The sequence below is a fragment of the Harmonia axyridis genome, chromosome X (assembly GCF_914767665.1).
Source record: "Harmonia axyridis chromosome X, icHarAxyr1.1, whole genome shotgun sequence".
Lineage (NCBI taxonomy): Eukaryota > Metazoa > Arthropoda > Insecta > Coleoptera > Coccinellidae > Harmonia > Harmonia axyridis.
In genome coordinates, this window is record NC_059508.1 from 14,261,096 (window position 1) to 14,281,330 (window position 20,235).

The 20,235-nt window shown below is 34.9% G+C and overlaps 2 protein-coding genes across 2 annotated transcripts; one reads left to right on the forward strand and one right to left on the reverse strand.

Moving 5' to 3' along the window:
- The first annotated feature begins 392 nt into the window (after window positions 1-392).
- Window positions 393-9,550, forward strand: LOC123686371 (epidermal growth factor receptor kinase substrate 8-like). The gene is made up of 8 exons (XM_045626446.1): window positions 393-585; window positions 3,873-4,186; window positions 4,245-4,391; window positions 4,450-5,556; window positions 6,541-6,702; window positions 6,762-6,864; window positions 8,337-8,728; window positions 8,794-9,550. The coding sequence occupies exons 2-8, from the start codon at window positions 3,938-3,940 to the stop codon at window positions 8,872-8,874; spliced, it is 2,241 nt and encodes a 746-aa protein (XP_045482402.1). The 5' UTR covers window positions 393-585; window positions 3,873-3,937; the 3' UTR covers window positions 8,875-9,550.
- Window positions 9,376-15,580, reverse strand: LOC123686370 (vitellogenin-like). The gene is made up of 4 exons (XM_045626445.1): window positions 15,427-15,580; window positions 12,673-14,896; window positions 10,507-12,611; window positions 9,376-10,445 (listed from the first exon to the last, which is right to left on the reverse strand). Exons 1-4 carry the CDS (start codon window positions 15,455-15,457, stop codon window positions 9,448-9,450), a joined length of 5,358 nt encoding a protein of 1,785 aa, XP_045482401.1. The 5' UTR covers window positions 15,458-15,580; the 3' UTR covers window positions 9,376-9,447.
- Between the last annotated feature and the right edge of the window lie 4,655 nt (window positions 15,581-20,235).

Genomic DNA, 20,235 nt, shown 5'->3' on the forward strand with positions numbered 1-20,235 from the left:
ATGCAACACTCTTTAGGGAAAAATGAATGTTATTAGACGAGGCAATAAATTTCTTACTGTTAGATACACTTCCGAATAAATGAAATTACATTGAATGGTGGATACGCTATGGAAGTTTATGAGAAACATTAAAAAATTCTTTGAATTTTAATTCTAGAAGTGTAAAGACGAATATAAATGCATTTGTATGATTCAATAAGTCAATTTTCGATGTTAATTATATTCATTTCACACATTAAACAAACATTATTTGCTAACTTCCGATATTGCTCCTCTGGTACCTACGCCTATGCCTTCATTTCCTATATACACCGTTTTAACACCTTTCATTCCGTTTTTACAGCGCATGCTCCCATAGGTATATCTCACTCCGATTCAGGTTTGAGACAGGTAAAATAGTTATTATCCACTATCTATCAGTTTTGGTTCAGTTCAACCAACTCAACTTAGTTTACTATAAAGTTGTGTACTCAAATATTCATTTATTTTAGTTTACGTTCCTGAACATATTTCAAAGCAGAAATTCCAATATAAGGGAACTTTTGGTGTTGAGTGTACTGACTTAAGTGAGTTTAAAGCAAATAGGTGAGTCGAAAATTCAGTTCTTAGCGAAGAACATATTGGCCGGTGTTAATATCCGTGCTGGTATGGTAGACACCAAATGGTGATGGCCACGGTGGCTTCTTCGAGTAGTGGCTTACTTAATGAGTAAGATTTTCTAAATTTGCCACCTGAAGAGATTAGTCAAAACTCTCAAGTACCTACTCGAGAACATTTTCATGCATTTTTTGAATGAGTTCCCTCAATTTTAATATCAGTGTCAGTATCAAACTAACAGTAAAATTAAAAATAAGATCCGCACAATCAAGCAACCATTTCCTATAATTTTGCAAAAAAAAACAACAAAATTTGTTTCAACACTCAACGGATAAACATTGATGAATTTCTCGAATTCCAGTTCATGTGTATTAATTTGGTTTAATGAACTTCTGCGCTACTTTCTAAGGATATAAATAATATGCCATATTGATAAGAATAGAAGAAAAAAGGTCAAAACGACTACCCTCGAATGAAAACAAAAAAAAAATGTACAAAATGACAGGCAATGTAACATTCCTTACATTCCATCACATAGAGTAAGGTGTGGCAGCCACGCATTAGCAAACTCAGAATTTATAATTAATAATAAACATCTATGGGTTGAAAAATAATAATTTCAATCGAGTGAATCTTGTGGAATACTTATTAGGCCTTGCTTTATTTGGAGTCAGAGTATTACTCATCTATATCGCAATTTTCATTCTTTTTTCATTTGTCATCAGTTTGTTTCATTCGTAGTTCTCAGGTAATGTTTATCAGAATTGTATTGATTCATCAAAGGCTAGGAATTCACCAAAAATTGGGCAATTGTCAAGGTTCTTTCAGAAATTTGCTAATGTTTACGTGTGTTGTGTTAGTAATAATGGAATATCAAATATAAAGCCTATTATTTTCTACACAATAAAAGTATCATGCCTATCATCTCCTTAAAATAACTAAGATAAGTCTTAAAGAATAATCTGTCAGATAAAACTGTAATTATACAAAAAAACATTAAAAAACCGTTTTGAATCCAATGATGAAAGAAAATTTACAACAGTTTTTTCAAGTGCTTTTCCGTTTCACCGCACTGTAAAGTAAGCTCAAGTCACGTATTTTCTTAGAATTTTGCAAACCTCAAAGAATCATAAAATACTACACCTGCCTTTTACTAAAACTGACGAAAAGGTTTCGAATAGTCAAGGGATCTATTCACTTTTCCTGTCCTGTTCACACGCTTTTGTTATTTATGATACCTTCTATTCTGTTCAAAAATAAGGGTTTTGGGCAATGTTATGAATGTAGGTACACAAGGCTTTTTAGAAAAAGGTGCAGTTCTTTTGGAATTTTATAACTTCGAGTTTTTTTTGGTATGTAAATTATCCTTAGTTTGGTTTTTGGAGGTTTTTGAGCGCTTATTTTAGATTCACAGTTCATTTATAGTTTTATTCAAGAATACTCAGTGCCCTCAGTTTTTATTGATCACCAGATGAAATTTTCTGAAGAGAAATTCCTTTTTTCAGTGAAATTTTCTATTACTTTTATTCATATGATAGATATGACCAGAATATTCTTTCACCAAGAATTCCTTTTCACTAGAGACAAATAATTAACTACCAATTAACAAGTTCACTTAATTTATTCCATCACCTTGTTGAATAACACACAAAAATTCGATCATTAGTAGCTTAAAGAATTTGAAATGAAATTCTCATCATGAATGGTAACTTTCTTTTACACAGTGTTGTGACTTCTCTTTACTTGGTATACTAATATCCTGAATTACTAAATATACTTCTTTTTCACTCGAAACAAATCGATTGAAATTCCATAACTTCATTATTTTTCATTCGTTAATTAAGATTAGATAGGGTATCGGAATTATAGAATATGGAATAGTTGTTTTGATATTCGTAACTTGTTCAAACCAGATATATTATTTTTTTTTCTTCGTTTTATATTTAGACTTCCATTCCATGATGGTGACATCTTCATGAATTTTTTTTTAATGTAGTTGCATTATTTTCAAAAATCGATTTAATTTTTCATTAATTCTTTTTATCAGGGAATTAATCTATTTGAATGGAATCATTGAGGACAAAATCCTTCAGTCAATAATTGCGATATTGCATAAAATGCTTATTTCATTTCCATAACGCAAGTTTATTTCGGAGATACCATCAAATCTTAAATAGATATACTCGTATCTGATCGATTTTCCATAATTGGTGGCAGTGTTAATGCTTGGACATCACACTTTATATTTTTCGGTATTACTCGTTTTGCACACCTGCTATGTGAAACATAAATATAGGATAAACAATATCAGATAATAACTTCAACTATAAAATTATGTATATCTCAAAGTTATCAAATAATCAATTGAGTGCATGATAAAATACACAATGGCAATTTTGGTTTATTATTTACTGTAATAATGATGTGGATTATAAAAATATATAGGATCAAGATACTTAAATTTTGTACAAAATTCGGTTTCTACACTGCTTTTCGTTTCAGCTTATACCGGGTGGTTCGAAAGTCTAGAAACGGTGAATTTATTTCGTGCACAGGTGAAAACTCAGAATTTTATACTGGGGTCTTTTGGCTGAGGTTAGAATGGGCCCATCAGATTTTGGACCCAAAAGGGCCTTATACGAGATATGAGGCCCAACTTTGAAATTTCAAATGCAAACCAATCTTTTTTATTGCATATTCGGATTCAGCAGGAAATTTTACAACCGAATTGGTTGAAACCAAAATTTTTTCGTCCTTTTTTTCTCGTCGAATCGATTGAGTCCATCAGATTTTGGGTGCAAAAGAGAAATTGATAAATACCTAATTATAAGATAGTGATATACCCATAGTTCAATAGTTTTAAAATAACTGAAACGATTAAAATTTCTACTTGAGGTTCATTACCATTCTCTTTATGCAATTCGAATCCTTTTGAATTTATAATTGTCTTCCTTCTCGACTTTCAGGAGTGGTAATCATTACACCACAAACTATCATCTTCTTATCCAAGAATATGAATTAATTTATCAACCGAATGACTCATCAAAATTCAGATATCTTATTAATTATTTGTGTATGCAAGATTTGTTGTATTGAAGAATCATTTTTGTCAATAATTGACAAAATACCCATATAATAAAGTTGGAATTTTCAAGCAAATTCCTTTCTTTTTGTTGAAATTTCAATATCTCTGAATCTATCAGTCCATGCAGAATAACAATAAAATTTTAGGTTATTGTTAATCATCTTTTCTGAAGCGTTGCATTCTATTCCAGTTGAAATTCAAAAATGGAGTTACTACGGCGATAGTTAAGACCAATTGTTGATCAATCAATCAATAATGGCTTACCGTACAGAATTTCCTGAAGACATGGAAAGAGAGGAAAGGACGGCGGAGGTGGGTGAGAAACCCACCCACATAATGGAACATTTAGCAACATTCACAGTAACCAAAGAAACAGGAATAATCTACCCAGCCGATGGCATGAGAAGATTACTTCAACTAGAGAAGACCAATGGAATTTGGTCCCAGAAGATGCAGCTTTGCCTCGACCGTTCTTGGGTCCTTATAATGGACTATGAGACAGGGGTGAGTTAACTTAAACCAGATCAAAATAAGGCATTCTTTATAATTCGAAATATTCCAGACCATCATGGAAAGATTTCCTGTGAATTCTATCCAAGAACCCACAGCATTCACAAGCCATGACCCAATGGAGATGTACAACAACATACTGGTTTTCATAGTGGCTGACTCAAATCAGTCTCACCCTCCAGAAATGCACATTTTCCAGGTAAGACATACCTTGAAGATTTCTGCCGAATACCAGACTAAATCCTGCTAAATTTCAGTGCCAAAGCATCTCAGCCCAAGACCTAGTAGAAGACTTGAAGCAAATCAGATTGGGCAAGACCATATCAAAGAGTAGAAGAACAAATATTCCACCCCCTTCCCACAAATCTCCACAAAACATAGTCAATCCCGTGCGCGATCATCAAAGAGAATACGTAGGATCAGATTCTGAGCAAGTCAACGACGACGCCAGTTCTACAGCTAGCGAAAAATACGAAAGAGATGTCACCATACTAAATCACTGTTTCGATGATATCGAAAAATTCATAGCCAGACTTCAACACGCCGCTGCAGCAGCTAGAGAACTTGAGAGGAGGAGAAGGAACAGGAAGTCCAAGAAGAGGGATATGGGTGATGGAATGTTGACCATGCGAACAAAACCTCCACCAGAAAGAGAGTTTATAGATATATTCCAGAAGTTCAAGCTTTCCTTCAATCTTCTAGCCAAGCTGAAAGCTCATATACACGATCCAAATGCTCCAGAGCTTGTTCATTTTCTGTTTACGCCTCTAGCTCTCATAGTGGAAGCTGCGCATGATACGTATTTCGATGCGCATCTGCCACATAAGGTAGTGTCTCCACTATTGACAAGAGAAGCTATCAATCTTCTGATGAATTGTGTCACAAGTAAGGAAACTGAGTTGTGGCATTCTCTGGGTAACGCCTGGTTGATTCCTAGAGACCAGTGGAAAAGTCATGTACCTCCTTATCATCCTGTATTCATGGATAAGTGGTCTCCTGAGTATCCAGTCAGTGATGAAATCGAAGAGAAGCACTACAGGGAATCGCATAGTGAACCTAATTATAGTACTGAATACAATGATTTTGATCCTGATAATATGTTTGATAGAGGCTATGAACCACCTCATGAGAGAGAACCTAAAAGGGAACCACCTAGGGAAGCTCCAGCGGCTATCAGAGATACAAGAAGCGAAATATCCGTTGACTCTATTGAGAGAAGTGGAGAAGAGATGAGTTTTACAAGGAGTCAAGAGCTGTTCTTAGATGAGCTACAAGCCAAAGGCGCTCATATTGTCCAGGTGACCTATCCACGAACTGCTAACAATGACAAAGAAATGACCGTTGTTCGTGGAGAATTCTTAGAGGTGAGGATGCCAATTTAGAAAATTTCCTTTTCCGTCGAGCTCTAAGAAAATCAATATTTTATGTCCTAATTTTCGACTGAAAAATCGACTGTTATTGAAAGCAAGTATTTTTAGTCCGCTGTGGTTACTATGATACGTATCATAGTAAACACAGCGAATGTGTTCGTCATTCGACGTTGTCAAATCAATTATTCACGAAATTCGCCAGATTTTACGTTTGAATGAGAGTCTAGTTTAGATAGAAGAATCGATAGTGGTAGCGATATGCATATCAATAACCCTCCTCCGAAGCTACAGGAATTGTCAACTAGGGCAACGAATCAAAATTCCCGATTCCCTTATTGCATTTTTCAAAAAACAAAGCGTTCGAAACGAAAAACTCTGAGAGTATTCAGTCGAGATGAAATAAATGTAATATGCTCCTCGACAACAAACAGTCTCTGGCCTCACCTGACTTACCTGGTCTGTCTAGACTCGATCAATTGCAGATTCTACTGTAATTGACAGTTTTCGTCTTGGATGTTGCATAAACAACTATAAGGTCAATATTCCCGGAACAATATCTGCTATTATTCTTTTCTATAATTCCTAGAAGGTCTGGTATACACGTAGTTCATTATTAGGCATTAGGTCTGGGATTCCTAGAATTGTCTGTCCTAGTTTGGATGCAGACTCCTCTTGGAAAACATCTCATTCTGCGTCATCAGTGCAAAACAATCGAAGAACCAGACCATATCAGATCACTGGCAGATTCAAGACTTTGTTTCGATATGATTTTAATTAATTGACATTTATTAGGGAAAACATCCTAATTACCTTCAGAAGTTTTTCATGCGTTTAAGAGACAAATTAATCAAATTATTTTCCTTGTATTACCTTTCTTCTGTATGCTGAATCTTTTCAATGACACAATAGTAATTATAATTGGTCTGGTTTTTGTTAAAGGCTCGAAGTGAATAATTTCAAATCCTTCTTTTTTTTTAGATACTCGACGATAGTAGAAAATGGTGGCGCGCAAGAAACAGCAGAGGACAAATTGCCTATGTACCACACACTATAGTGAGCCGTTATCAAGGCACCAATGATGTTTTCAGCAATCCACTATACACACATAACAGCAGTTTTAGTAAAAACTCCAACAGAGCTGTGAGTATGGATAGATGAAATATTAGGAATTTTAGTCTAATTATTGACTATTTTTCAAGGATTCCCCTTCAGACCAGTTCACAATGGGTAAAGTTACCAATCACAGCGCAGCTCCATCATCCATCTCCACCTCTGCTGATTGGGTTAGAAATGAAAGAATTGGTAAAAAGGGAGAATTCCGCTACTTTTGAACATTGTTGACTTTGTTTGTGCCGCTTTTTTTGTTGGATATTTTGTTGTGTTTGTTGACGTTTCATCTTCACATCAACAATCATGAGAATAATCAGGTGACCGACATATAAGAGTTCAAGTCTTGAAACTGTGACGACACGATATAGAATCTCTATTTATTAAATATGAATATAAATATAAAAAAAAACATTAACGAAATGAAAGTATATCCATTCGATATTTCCATATAGGGAATTATTCTCCTAGGGCTGTACAATATATATTTGATTAGGCGGAATATTTCGCTCAAATATTTGAAAAAGTTGAGTTATCTCTGCATTGTGTATAATTCATATTTCTCATCACGAAAGTATTCCTTTTTTTTAACATTTTGTATCAAATATAATTCTGTTTCCTTATGTTTTTGTTTCACTCATTCCATATTATTTCATGTTTGTGTTTTGTGCTGTAAGTGATGCGTCTATTTCTAGTTTGTAAGTATACTTAAATGTGAATTTCAGAAAAATGTATATTTTGGTGGAAATATTTTGGTGGTTTCAGGTAGAAAAGCAATTATCAAATTTGGCCTAACAGATCTTGTTGGTGAATGGTATACAGGGTGATTCACCATTCATTTTAGGTATAGGGTTTGCTTAAGTAACCCATACTATTTTTGTACGTAGAATCGACTGAAATAAAAAATATAGGTTCTAATTTGGGAATATTGAGTTTTGATGAATTTGAGTCGTTCAAGTTCATGATCTTCTTATAAACACCCTGTAATTATTTGGTTCAAACCGCAAACAGTCTTATAATACTACGTATTTGCAGAATCGAAAAGGAAAAAAATTTTTTTGAAAAAAACTTTAATTCATGAACCGTTGAGTTTTTACCCGAGGTATGGCCATATTGCCGAAATTGTCATCAAAAAAGCTATCTGATGATGCAATAATATACTGGGTGTGCTATTTAAAATAAGGAAGTAGTAGTTTGTTTCCGGTATAACCAGAAGTTGTAGAGATCAAAATATTAAGATAAGTTTTCCATAAACGACTAATAAGCCATCTCGGTGAATCACCCTGTACATTTGTGGGTTTAAATATAAAAATACTAGTATTAAGAAAAGAGTTTTGATTCTTATTACTACGTCTTTTCTTAAGACTTAAAGATGAAATTATTGAAACTACCTACAGTTCAAAGATTAGAGCTGTGAAGAAAAATTAAATGGTCTTCAAAAATCATTATCAGGCCTGTATATTATGATCAATAAGTAACAGGAAATTGTAAATAATGTATATATGCATAGTTGCATGTTTGCAGGTCGTACTCGTACAGGTTTACCAACTTGAATTACCAGACACGTTAGAACAGTTTATTCAAATTACAATTTTCGGAACTTTTTGATCATAGCCTGTAATGATTTTCCTCAGTAAGAAATTGCCAATATTCTTCAACTTTTCTAGATTCACCTCCTTATATTCCACCTCCACCACCACCTCCGCCATGTTTCGAATTTTCTAAAACAAAGGAACAGAGCCCGGAGGACAAGGGTGTCCCTGAAAATGATGACATTCATAGGGAACTCTTCAATAGGCTAAATTCCCAAAACGCGAACAAAAAGAATATTGGTATTAGAAAAACACCAGAATCATACATCAATCAAAGTAGTAGTGCCGCAGATTTGCAACAATGGTTGAAAGCAAAACGATTTGGACCCACAATTTGTGAAAGATTAGAAGGCATAAATGGTCGTTCATTATTTAATGCTTCGAAAACTGATTTGGAAAGTATTTGCGGAGAAAAAGAAGGAAAGAGACTTTTCTCACAGCTTAATCTACAAAAGAGTTGTAGCGGGGTGAGTTTGAATGAAGGTCGTCATATTTGGCAAGATTAAATTCATAAAACTTAATTTCATTTCAGTTTACGCTGCGCTCGACAGAATTACAGGGTATTCTTGCCAGAGTACGGCAGAAAGTTGAAAATGGAGCTCAAGATAACTAAAAAATCTTACTGGATTTTCTGAAAACTCATTTGCCTCTGAAGCAAATCGATTATATAAGAATATTATATGTTTATTGTAATCCTTCATATTTTCCATATACTATATGCTTTTATATCAATAAATACGTATAAATTCACAAAAATCATTACTTTCAAGCATTAATTTTGGATTAAGACTCACCTAATTGTGAACACCAAGATCTTGTCCTTAGAATCACAAAATATATCACATTCGTGGTTATTGAATGAATATTGGAATTCAACGCTTAGAGGCATAGCTTTCATTGATGTTTCTGATACCTCAGATACTTCTTAATACCTCAAGAGCAAAGGCATTAGGCTCTTTCCAGTCATATTGAAAGGATTTCACAATTGTTGTTCAGTATAGCTCTATTAGTACCAGGAAAAAGGCATGATCACTGCAAGGTAAGGTTGAGGTAGGTGAGGAAGTAGAAAATGTAATGTAAAGGCAAGATTGATGCCTATAAGTGAATAATCATATGAAATATGCAATCATTTATTCTATATTTTCCCTATACATTTCTTCGAATTATATCAGTATCCAGATGAGATTTAAACCCTGCAGGTCTTGGGTAATTCAAGCTGAACAGTTTTGGTGACGGGTTTCTGACTGAAGTCAGGACTTGCACCATTGTCGATTTGGTTCTTCCACAAAGTTGCAACATTCCTGCTTTGAACGCAGTGGACTTCGATGTTCTTGTAATTGGTACCGTGCTGTCTGCAATGGGACTTGCAAACGGTCTGAGGCCTGATGGTGAAGCAGGTTTGACCATTCTCAACCACATAGCGAGTTTGGTATTTTGTGCAGGAAGTACCAGTAGTTCTTGAAGAAGATTCTGTCTTTTCACCTCCGTGGATGTAGTTCACGTAGAGGGGCACCTTCTTGTAGCTGCAGTGGTTCTTCTGTGCGCGACTCTTGAGATCCATGATTTGGGAGTTGTGCTCTCCATCCTTCAATACTGTGTAGCTGGCAATGAATTCTTGAGCATCGCGGACAACGCAGTTGCTTGGAGTGGTGAAATCGTCAGATTTCTGGCCATCGAAGGTTCCACAAAGACCACGGACTCTGTTGCGCAATTGCATGGTGAGAGAAGTGATCCTGAAGCGAGTTCCATCATAAATGACGTTGAAGATATTGTGGACTTTGACGAAGATAGCTCCGTTGGGGAGACCAAGAATGGTGACTTGTTGTTTATAGCTTTCAGATTCTCCATTTTGTTTAACTGTGATTTGTTGTCCATCTACGAAAACTTGAGGGTAAGCACTACCGCTTGATGGTTTCATGGTGACTTCCACAATCTTTCCCTTGGTCATTGGGGTGGAAACGACAATTTTAACTTCTTTTTTGGTGGACACTTGGCTGCTTTGACGTGCGAGTACTACATAGTTCTCGAGTTCTTCTTTGAGTAGTTCCTCAACAGTAGACTTTGAGTCTCCGTATGACCTCATTGGAATGTATTGCATAACTACCGTCCAGTAGTTGTTCAAGGCTAGAGGGTATTCACTTCCATCGAATGAATAAGCTTCACTCTTATCCAAGGTACATATTGCTATAAATAAAGAATCGATACGTTTAATATTTATGTTTAAATAACTGAATATTCTACTTACGTTTGTATGTTTGACGACCATAGAATTTTCCTGCTACACGATCCATAACGTCAAAAACTGGATGGACAACAAAAACACGTTGTGCCCAGTCATTGAGTTCAACGTTTCTCAAATTGACTTGTACGTCTTTGGTGATCATAGAAGCATTCACGTATTGTAAATCAGAAGAGAAACGTACTTTTCCTTTGATTTCTCCTTGCTTGAGTTTTGATTGTCTCGAAGGATCAATTGTAATATGATCGACGTATCTCTGAGCGAAATTCAAAATGGTATGCATATCCTTAGAGTGCATGTTGTGATATTTCATTTCAATGTCGACGTGGTCCAAGAGTCCTGCCATTTGGGTGATGTTTGTACAGGCGAGAAGTTGGTTATTGCCTTGTTGCATTTCACTGTAACATTTGTGGTAGGATGGTTGTTCCATGAGGTAAGCTTTACGGGAATCGCTCCTCTTCAATTCAGCATGAACTTCGATTTGGTTCTCGCTTGAACCTTTTTCTCCAAAAACAACATCGACGTATGCATGAGATGAAAGATCGGTTTTCAGAAGGTAGTTCATTTCAAGTCCAGAGTATCTTGCATGGTCGAACTGTCCAACGACAGCAACTTTGACTGGTTTGCTTCCAGAAATTCTGCTTTGTTTGTTGACGTATGCTAACATACGAGCCTTAGAGTTCTCTTCGTTTCTTGAATAAGCCAACGATGCTACGTAATCTACGTTTTGACTACCAACAAACTGGACTTTAGCATCGACTACATAGACTTCAGCATTGGTGATACCGAATGGAGCATATTGCATCAGTTGAGCAACTCGGGTCTTATCTTCACTTGGCAATTTCACTAAACTGCTCAAAATTGTCTTCCTGTCAACTGCCTGGTATTCTTTCTGTTCTTCTTTCAGGTAAGTGAATTTACCCTGGATTCTCTTGTTCTTGGAGTACTCAGGAACATATTCAATGTCCAGGAATTCATATTGTGTCCTATCTTCGTATAATCCCTTGAAGAGAGATTGGATATTGGTGTGAGAGTCATCATTTTCGTATTTAATGCGGAAGCCCATTCCAACTGTTTTGTCTCCAACAACTGAATCGATTTTCTTTTGAAGGGGTCTGCGAACCAGACGAGAGTGCTTATCTGCGGTGGCTTTCACATCAAGGATGTCATATTTGCTAATGTGTGGCCAAGAGCTCAAGTGGAATACTTTTACTCTTTCCTCATTTTCCAAAGGCTCAACTTCGTATTGGACATTCTTCTCTTTCATGTCTACGGTTATCTTTGCTCTGATAGGTAGATGGACCTGGTAGTTCTTGTCGTATCCAGCAGAGTATTGATGCCTATTGAATGGTGCTAAGAAACCGAATTCGTCCCTTTGTTTCACTGAAATTGTGACCTTCAAGTCGGTTTCCATTTGTACTGTGTCAGGAATGTACAGTTTATCACCAGATGAGATTTTAGGTTCAGATGCTACTTTAACAGTTCCCTCAACATTAACGAGAATAGGGTAATCATGTGCTACAACAAATGGTACACCAATTTCAGTTGGGAAAGCTATAGCGGAGTCTCCATTGTTGATCAGAGTTGTGTATTTAATTTTCTTTCCATTTTCGAGAGTTCTCAAAGCTTCTTCCAATATACGTGGCAATCTTTCGATGGAACGGTTGTTGTAAATGAAATGCTTCCTGATTTCACCAAGTTGTACAAACAAACCACCTTCGAGCTGTTCCAACTCTGGAGATTGGAAGTTCAATAGACGAGCAATATTGTAGCTGGTCCAGGTAGAAGATTCTGATTGTTGAGATGTCTGTTGTTGTTTGAGCTGATCGTACCAGTTTGTTTGTTTTTGTAGGACGTAGAAGAGGTTGCGGATGTCAGAAACCATTGATCGAAGACTGAAGATGTTATATTTCAATCCATTTCCTTTCGATACAAAACTGTAATAGAATGAAGATGGAATTCCTGATTCTTCGGAAACAACAGTTTGAAGAACATGTTTGTAGTAAGACTCCCAACTGTGGTAGGCTTGGCTGTAAGAGTATTCTTGTGAATCTTGTACACCGAAGTTTTTCTTGGTGAGGAAATGACTGGCTGATTCAGCAGCGGATCTCCTGAAAGAGAAAAGAATCATATTTATTCAGAGGATGACAATTCAAATCAGAGAATACATACAAGTTAGCGAAATCGTTTCCTTCCAAACGAGAAGCAGACAGTATGGCGGATTTAACAGCTGCGCAGACTTTGTGATTTGATTCAATTTCTGTGTATTTAGCAATACGTTGGAGCATCTCTGCAGAAGGTGAAGTGTACATCAACATGTAAACTGCTGCAACTCTTATTTCGGTTATTTCTCCAATGTTCTGGTAAAGGCGGTACAAAACTTCTCTTGACAATTCAGGTTTGACGGCAGATACTCTGTATAATGAAAGAACCATCAACAATCTTTGGAATTGAGAGCAGGGTACTTTTCCTTCAAAGTATGGCTGGAAGGAGTTGAGAATTTCGGGGTGTCCAATTTCTCCTAAAGCATAGACGTAGGCATAGATTTTCTGAGCGTCTCCTTTAGTAACAGCATCACGCAAAGCTTTGGTGATATATGGGATAACTTCTCCTTTAACGAAAGATTTTCCTGATTTGGTATCAAAACGTCCGAAACTGTGGGTTGGGTATTCCCTGTGGGAGAATTTCGAATCAACGTAAACTTTGTGGATCAGATTGGAGAATGTGAAGAGCATGGTCTCGTTTAATGTGGAATATTCTTGTGGGTTGTTGATTTGTTCCTTAACCATCTCGAAGTAGGCTTTGATGTACTCTTCTGAGGGAACTCTGACAGATTCAGCCATGCTGGTAATCACCATGGCAGCTTCGTTTCCTTGGATTTTCTTGGATTCAATGAAGTGTTTGATGACCATGAAGGCAGGGCCAGTACCAGTTTCAGCTACTGAGTCACGGAAAGCAATCCAAGCGTTATATCTAGGTCCCTGAGTTTCTGTAGTGTATAACCTTTGGGCGACTTGTTTGAGTTCGTCCTCACTCATTGTACGGAGTACAGCGGTCAATACGACAAATTTGGAAAGAGTTTGTCTTTTGGGCAACTCTTGAGGAACTTCAATATCTTTTCCAATTTCTTGAGCGATAGTGGTAACATCGTCTACGATACGAACCTTTGGTGATTTTTTGATAGATTGACCTTTGTTTCCGACGAAGTAAGCCAGAAGAGGGAATTCAGGAGCGTCACTCAATTGAGATTTAGGTTGGGTCCAGTGTTCTTGAGATTCAACTGATTTCTCATCAGAGTCCAAGAAGTCAAAAAGACCACCCAAGGATCTTGGGTGCCTCTTATTGGAGCTGGAGGGGCGTTTTTCATCTGAATCAAAGAAGCCAAAGAAGCTGTCGGAGTCCTTTTTAGATTCTGAAGAAGAGACGAATGGTCCTTTGCTAACTCTTTGGCCATTATCTTGTTTAACGTACGAGTAGACGAGACTACCAACATTCACAGGGTTTGAAATTTCTTCGAATTGTGAGCTGTGCTCTTCTGCGTTGACTAATTTCAAGCTCATCATGCTGTTGACTGAACCACGTTGAACACCTCTGACTGAGATCACAACTTCGTTGATAGTTTCAGAGTATTGGATGGTGTATCTTTGGAGAGTTCCGGTGATAACGGTTCTTCCCATTGAGTTTCTGTGCAAGAGTTGTCCCATTTGGTTGCTTTGAGGTTCATAGTGACCAGCTTTTCCAAATCTGAAGTAGTAGGAAGGTAAATCTGTTCCTTCAGTGAAGTTCTTGTTCTTGATGATTTCGATGATAGACCCATCACCTTTGAGATGAGGGTAAGGAGCTAAGTAAGGTTTGGACTGAATCATGTATTCAGGCATTGGGTGGATGTCGTAGGTGGTTTCCGTGATTCCAGTGATGGTATCTTCAACAGTTTTGTAAACAGCGTTGTTGGATCCTTCTTTAGGCAGGATATTGTATTCGGAATATTTGACATTCTCGGCCCTAGTGTCTAATTGCAGTTGACTGACGATACTCTTGATGATGTTAGCTTCCCACTGTTGAACATCTTGTTCCATTACCAGATCGTTGATCACTCCATTCTTCAAGATTAGATCGAATGGTTTTTCGGAGATTTTCAGTGGCTGGTAATTGGCTTTGGTGTCAGTCATCCATCCCTCAGGTAGACGAGTCTGTATTTCAGCAAATTCAGGATTAACGATTTTAGCCCTGAGTTTAACATCGTTGTGCAACTGCACGACCAATTTTGCTCTGAGTAAAATTCCATTGTATTCGTCAGAGATTTTTAAACTGGAAAGTGATCTACCTCGTACGTCGTATGTATATTCAGTGTTTTCCTTCCATGCTGGACTCTCTGACAGAGCGAGAGAGTGCACCACTATAAATAAAAGAATAGTGATTGTTAATTTTGTGGAACTTCGTTTTCTCTATACATAAGTGTAAAAATACATATCCAATCGAATTGGAATTGGTGATCAGTTGCAAAATACTGAAGGAAGAAGTAGGTATAATTGAGAGATCAAAAAAAAATTTTTTTTCTATTTTAAATTTGTGTGTACCTATATGTTCATCATGAGTGTTGTGAAATGAGTAAGGTTCATGCGCTATTTTGAAAAAAAAAATTAGATTCATTACGAATTTGGACAACCTAGCTAAAGTTTCCCACTTCACGTAAACTCATCACGTCTCATTTGTTATTGGAAGATTTTATTGAATGATTTGAGATTCAATGTTGTTTAGAGAATTGAATATTTTTGGCTATATTTTTTGCACTCAAAATTCTTAGATCAGATTCAAAATCAGAAAGATTATAATGCTATAGTACCTTATTTCGCATCAAATTTTTGTGAACAACTCCAAAATCTCTGAAGGATGATGAATATAGAAGAAAGAATTGAATTGACTTACCTAAGAGGCACACAAGAAGTTTTTTGAACATATTGAGACCGATTACTGTTGTGATCGGTTCGACAAGTGTGCAGATACTCTAGAATCCCGAGTTTATATAGGTATCTAACAATTTAACATCTCAGCAAAAAAATTGATAAGTCCTGACTATCTAAAGGTTATCCATTTTCGCAAACTGAATGAAAGATTTAACAATTTTTTTTTCGATTATGATGAGTCTGAGTTATGAATGAGTTCAGATTGGAAATGAGTGGGGATTCATTGAAAAACGTTAGATAGTAACTTCATTCTGAAAGAAACTGTTCCATAGAAATCTTCTCTCAGGTAAATATTAAATATTACCTACTTCTGGAAATTAATTCTAACAGTTTTCATTGGGATCTTTTTCTATCATTTACATCATTTATTTTCGGAATTTTTTGAAAAATGAAAAATATTGATGAGAAGTAATTTTGGTTTATAAGTTATAGATACCTGATATATCGAATAATTTGAAAAGTGAATTTATGCTGAATTATCATTCATTTAATTTGCAAATCATTCACCTAGAGAACCTTTCATATTCAGTAAAATTATTTTTATAACCTAGTTTAAAAATGAACATGTGGGAAAAATTATGTTTCATGTTCATGTAGATTTGTTTCCATTAATGAATTTTTACAAATTGAATAGATAGGTGAATCTCAAAATGTTAGTGGCATCATTTCAATACAGTTAACGATATGGTACCTATATGAATGCGTTATTCCTAAATTTTCATATTTTTTCATTTCTATTTTTTTTTTAATTAGAGATCAAAATATTGCATTATGATTCAAATCAGAAAACAATTTAAAATGCATTTGATGACAATTTATACACAAAATCACCTCAAATTCTACACTTTATTTATATCATATTATTATCATATTATATATATCATATTATTTATTTATTTATTTATTTATTTATTTGATACATACGGCAAAGCCAATTTAAAATTAAAATACATTTTGAATCGACATAACAGGCATTCAACCTTATAAACTAAAAAAAAAAAAAAACAAGGTATCCATTAACAATGAACTCTACAAACAAAAGTATTAATTAATTGATATTAATATGTCTCGAAATATCTTTTTAGGCTGAAAATTGAAATCTGGAACAAATCGACCTCTACTGAATTCGCCTGCCTCATCGCTCGTTCAATAGGGTTATTCATTCCGTAGTTAGTAGGGCTGAAATCAACACTGAACAGAACCCTACGTCTCAGGCATACATTACTAGCATTAAATTTAATTTTAGAGAGTAGGTATTCACAGTCGATAAAATTATGCATCAACTTATATATAAACATGATGTCAAAATGTTTTCTTCTTGTTGTCAATGTTTTCAAAGATAAGGAATCGTGGAGAAACTCGTAATTAATAAAGTCTTTGTGAATACCCATCTTGAAGCTGATCCAACTAAGGAACTTACGCTGTACCTGTTCAATATTGCCTTTATGAATTTCATAATAAGGTGACCAGACCACTGATGAGTATTCTAAAATACTTCTGACATTTGCTGAATAAATTGTTTTTAGAACTTGAACATTACTGAATTCTCTCAGTTGTCTCTTAATGAAGCCTAGCATCCTCATAGCTTTTTGTATGATAATGAATATATGCTGTATAAAATCTAGTTTATGGTCAAAGTGAATTCCTAAATCTTTTATGATTAAACATGAGTTTAGTTTGACAGTCCCTAATTCATAATCGAAGTGAATAGGAGATTTGATTCTGTAAAATCTCATAATATTACATTTTTCCACATTGAAATGCATTTCATTTTCGATACACCATCTCGCAATGTTAGTAAGATCTTCTTGTAATAATGAACAGTCCGTTGTACTCTTTATGATATTGAATAATTTTAAGTCGCCTGCAAACAGGAGGTATAAACTGTGCTTGACATATTTTCCAATATCATTTATAAAACATAAAAACAACAACGTTGACAGAGGTAAACCCTGACCCACTCCAGAATGTACGAAAATTGGCTCTGATACGGTATCGTCCGCAAGTTTAACCCGTAGTGTGCAATTCCTTAAACGATCTGCCAACCAGTCAATAAGTGGAGGCCCTACGCCCATTCCCTTTAGTTTTTCAACCAGCAACCAATGCGGTACCATGTCAAAAGCCTTTTTGAAATCCATGTATATGCTATCAACTTGAAAATTCTTCATCATAGCTTTTGAAATGATATCTGTGTACAAGACAAGGTTCGTCGTTACTGATCTCTTTTGTATGAATCCGTGTTGTTCCGCTATGAAAAGGCGTGCAAAGCAAGGGGAAATCTTTGATTTTACCAAATTATCAAATATTTTGGGTATGTAGGAGCATTTTAATATTGGCCTATAATTCGTTACATCTTTTTTATCGCCGGATTTGTGTAAAGGGATAATAAAATTTTGTTTCCAGATCATCGGAAAAATACATGTACGCATTGAGCTATTGAATAATGAACATAAGGGATCTGCTAAAAACTCACCACAGCGTTTCAAAAAAACTGAAGCAACATTGTCTGCTCCCGTATCATTTGCGTCTTTTAATGCCAATAATTCTTTCAGAACTTCATCTGATGTGAAAACTAAATTGCCTATATCAACTAAAGAATCCTGTGCCGTCTTGAGATTTTTTGGTGTGCTCGTTTTATAAACTTCCGAGAAGAATTTTCGAAAAAAATCGGCTATTTCGTGAGGGTTTTCTGAATTTTATTATCATATATATTTCATATTATTATCATATTATTATTATATATATTTGGTTTATTATTTTTCAGAAAATATTTCAACTTGTGTAACAAAATCAAGTGAAGGTTTTGGAATAATCCCAAATATGAATTATTGAAATAAAACGAAACATTGTTTAAAAATACTGTTTGATGATGTGTAAAGGTGATATATAGAATTTACACATACTATAACCATTTCTGATTCCATATAAACTCATGATATTATTTTTGATGACGAAAATCTGAAGTAGGAATGGCATGAAAATACCAACAAATTTTTTCCATTGTATTAAAAAATGTTAATTATCAAAATGATCAATAAACTTTTTCATCAATATAATGAAATTTCATTCCCTTTTTCCTTGATATTATGAATCCCTGTTCACCAATATCATGATTCTGAAATTGATGTTGAGTGTTTGTGATTTCGAAGAAATAATTGTAACAGTGAACAATGAACATTTCATTGGTTTGATAGAAGTTGTTCATCGATACAATGAAAAAAATTCATCGGCGAAAGACTTCTCATTGTAATAATGTTTCTGTTTATCGGTTGAAAAAAATCGATTGAATTCATCAATACAATGCACTTTTGCATTGAATTTATGCACACTTTTGGCTCAGTACATGGAGCAATCAAGAAGTTCCTCATTTTGATTATAAATTCGAAAGTATTTTAATCAAGTGAAGTCGTAGTCAATTGAATATTTTATCTGAATATTATAATAATAAATAGACATAATTATCTAAGTCTTTTTTTCCACAAAATACCCATAACCGAATAAAAGAAATTTTCTTGTTTAAGAAAATGTAGTTTTTGTCAGGCAGATAATTTTGTCTTACAATAATAAAAGGAAAAGGTTGGGTTATTGAGATTTATCCATAAACAACATTAACTAGAAAAAAAAAGAAAACCTTCGAAAAGTTATTTCACGACGAAGTATCTGCTTCATCTTATATATACAGGGTGATTCACCGGGATGGCCTATTAGACGTTTTTGGAAAACTAATCATAATTTTGTGCTGAAAATTTGCATTTTGGGGTTTGAGACAATAATCTTTCTCCCTAAAATATTTTTAGATCTCTACACCTTCCGGTTATACCGGAAAAAGACTACTACTCCCTTATTTCAAATGGCACACCCAGTATATTATTGCATCATTAGATAGCTTTCTTGTAGACAATTTCGGCAATATGCCTATTTGGGTGAAAACTCAACGGTTCATGAGTTAATGGGATTCTTATGAAAAAAATGGTGGCGATAATGACTCACATTTTTTTAATTTTATGGCAGAAAAAGATTTTTTTGGAAAAATTTTTTTCTTTTCCGATTATGCAAATACGTAGTATTGTAGGTCTGTTGCGGTTTGGATCAAAAATGTACAGGGTGTTTTAGGAAGATCATGAACTTGGACAACTGAAATTCATCAAAACTCAAGATTTTCGAATTAGAACCTATATTTTTTATTATTTAAGCCGATTCAACGTACAAAAATAGTGGGGATTACTCAAGTAGACCCTATATATAAAATGAATACTTTAAGAGTTATCGAAGAAGAACCTTAAATGAGGAAAAACCACAATTTCTAACTGTGTGGAGTAGTCTGTGACTTCCGGAAAAACAGAAAGAAACTAAAATTCGATGTTTGAATAATAGAAAGAATCGTTATAGGACAATATTCTGTGGATTCTTTTTCCTTACACAAGAAACATAGCTGAATTGTCAGATAACGCACATTGTCGATAAACTTTATAAAAAATAAAAATTCAGCGAAATCTGACCGATAGATTCGAGATACCTTAAGTGTACAAATAACTAAATCTCCGAATGATATGATTCTCACGAAATTCTACAAGAATTAGTATTTTGTCCGATGCGATAGGTCCTAACACTGGAAATCTCAAAATTTGAGAATAACATCATATTTGAGTAAAATGATAGTCTTCTCTTCAACTGGAATGAACACGCAAGAAAAATCTCAGAATATAAAATAGATTTTCTGGAAAGTTTCCTTTTTCTTTAAGGAATTTCCCTTCATTATGTTTTCTCATTT

Coding starts and splice junctions, on each gene's coding strand:
- LOC123686370 (XM_045626445.1), bottom strand. CDS start 15,457: ATGTTCAAAAAACTTCTTGTGTGCCTCTTAG. Junction 14,897..15,426: donor ACTTCTTGTGTGCCTCTTAG/GTAAGTCAATTC, acceptor TTTTATTTATAG/TGGTGCACTCTCTCGCTCTG. Junction 12,612..12,672: donor GGAAACGATTTCGCTAACTT/GTATGTATTCTC, acceptor TTTCTCTTTCAG/GAGATCCGCTGCTGAATCAG.
- LOC123686371 (XM_045626446.1), top strand. CDS start 3,938: ATGGCTTACCGTACAGAATTTCCTGAAGACATGGAAAGAGAGGAAAGG. Junction 5,557..6,540: donor TTCGTGGAGAATTCTTAGAG/GTGAGGATGCCA, acceptor CTTTTTTTTTAG/ATACTCGACGATAGTAGAAA. Junction 6,703..6,761: donor GTAAAAACTCCAACAGAGCT/GTGAGTATGGAT, acceptor CTATTTTTCAAG/GATTCCCCTTCAGACCAGTT.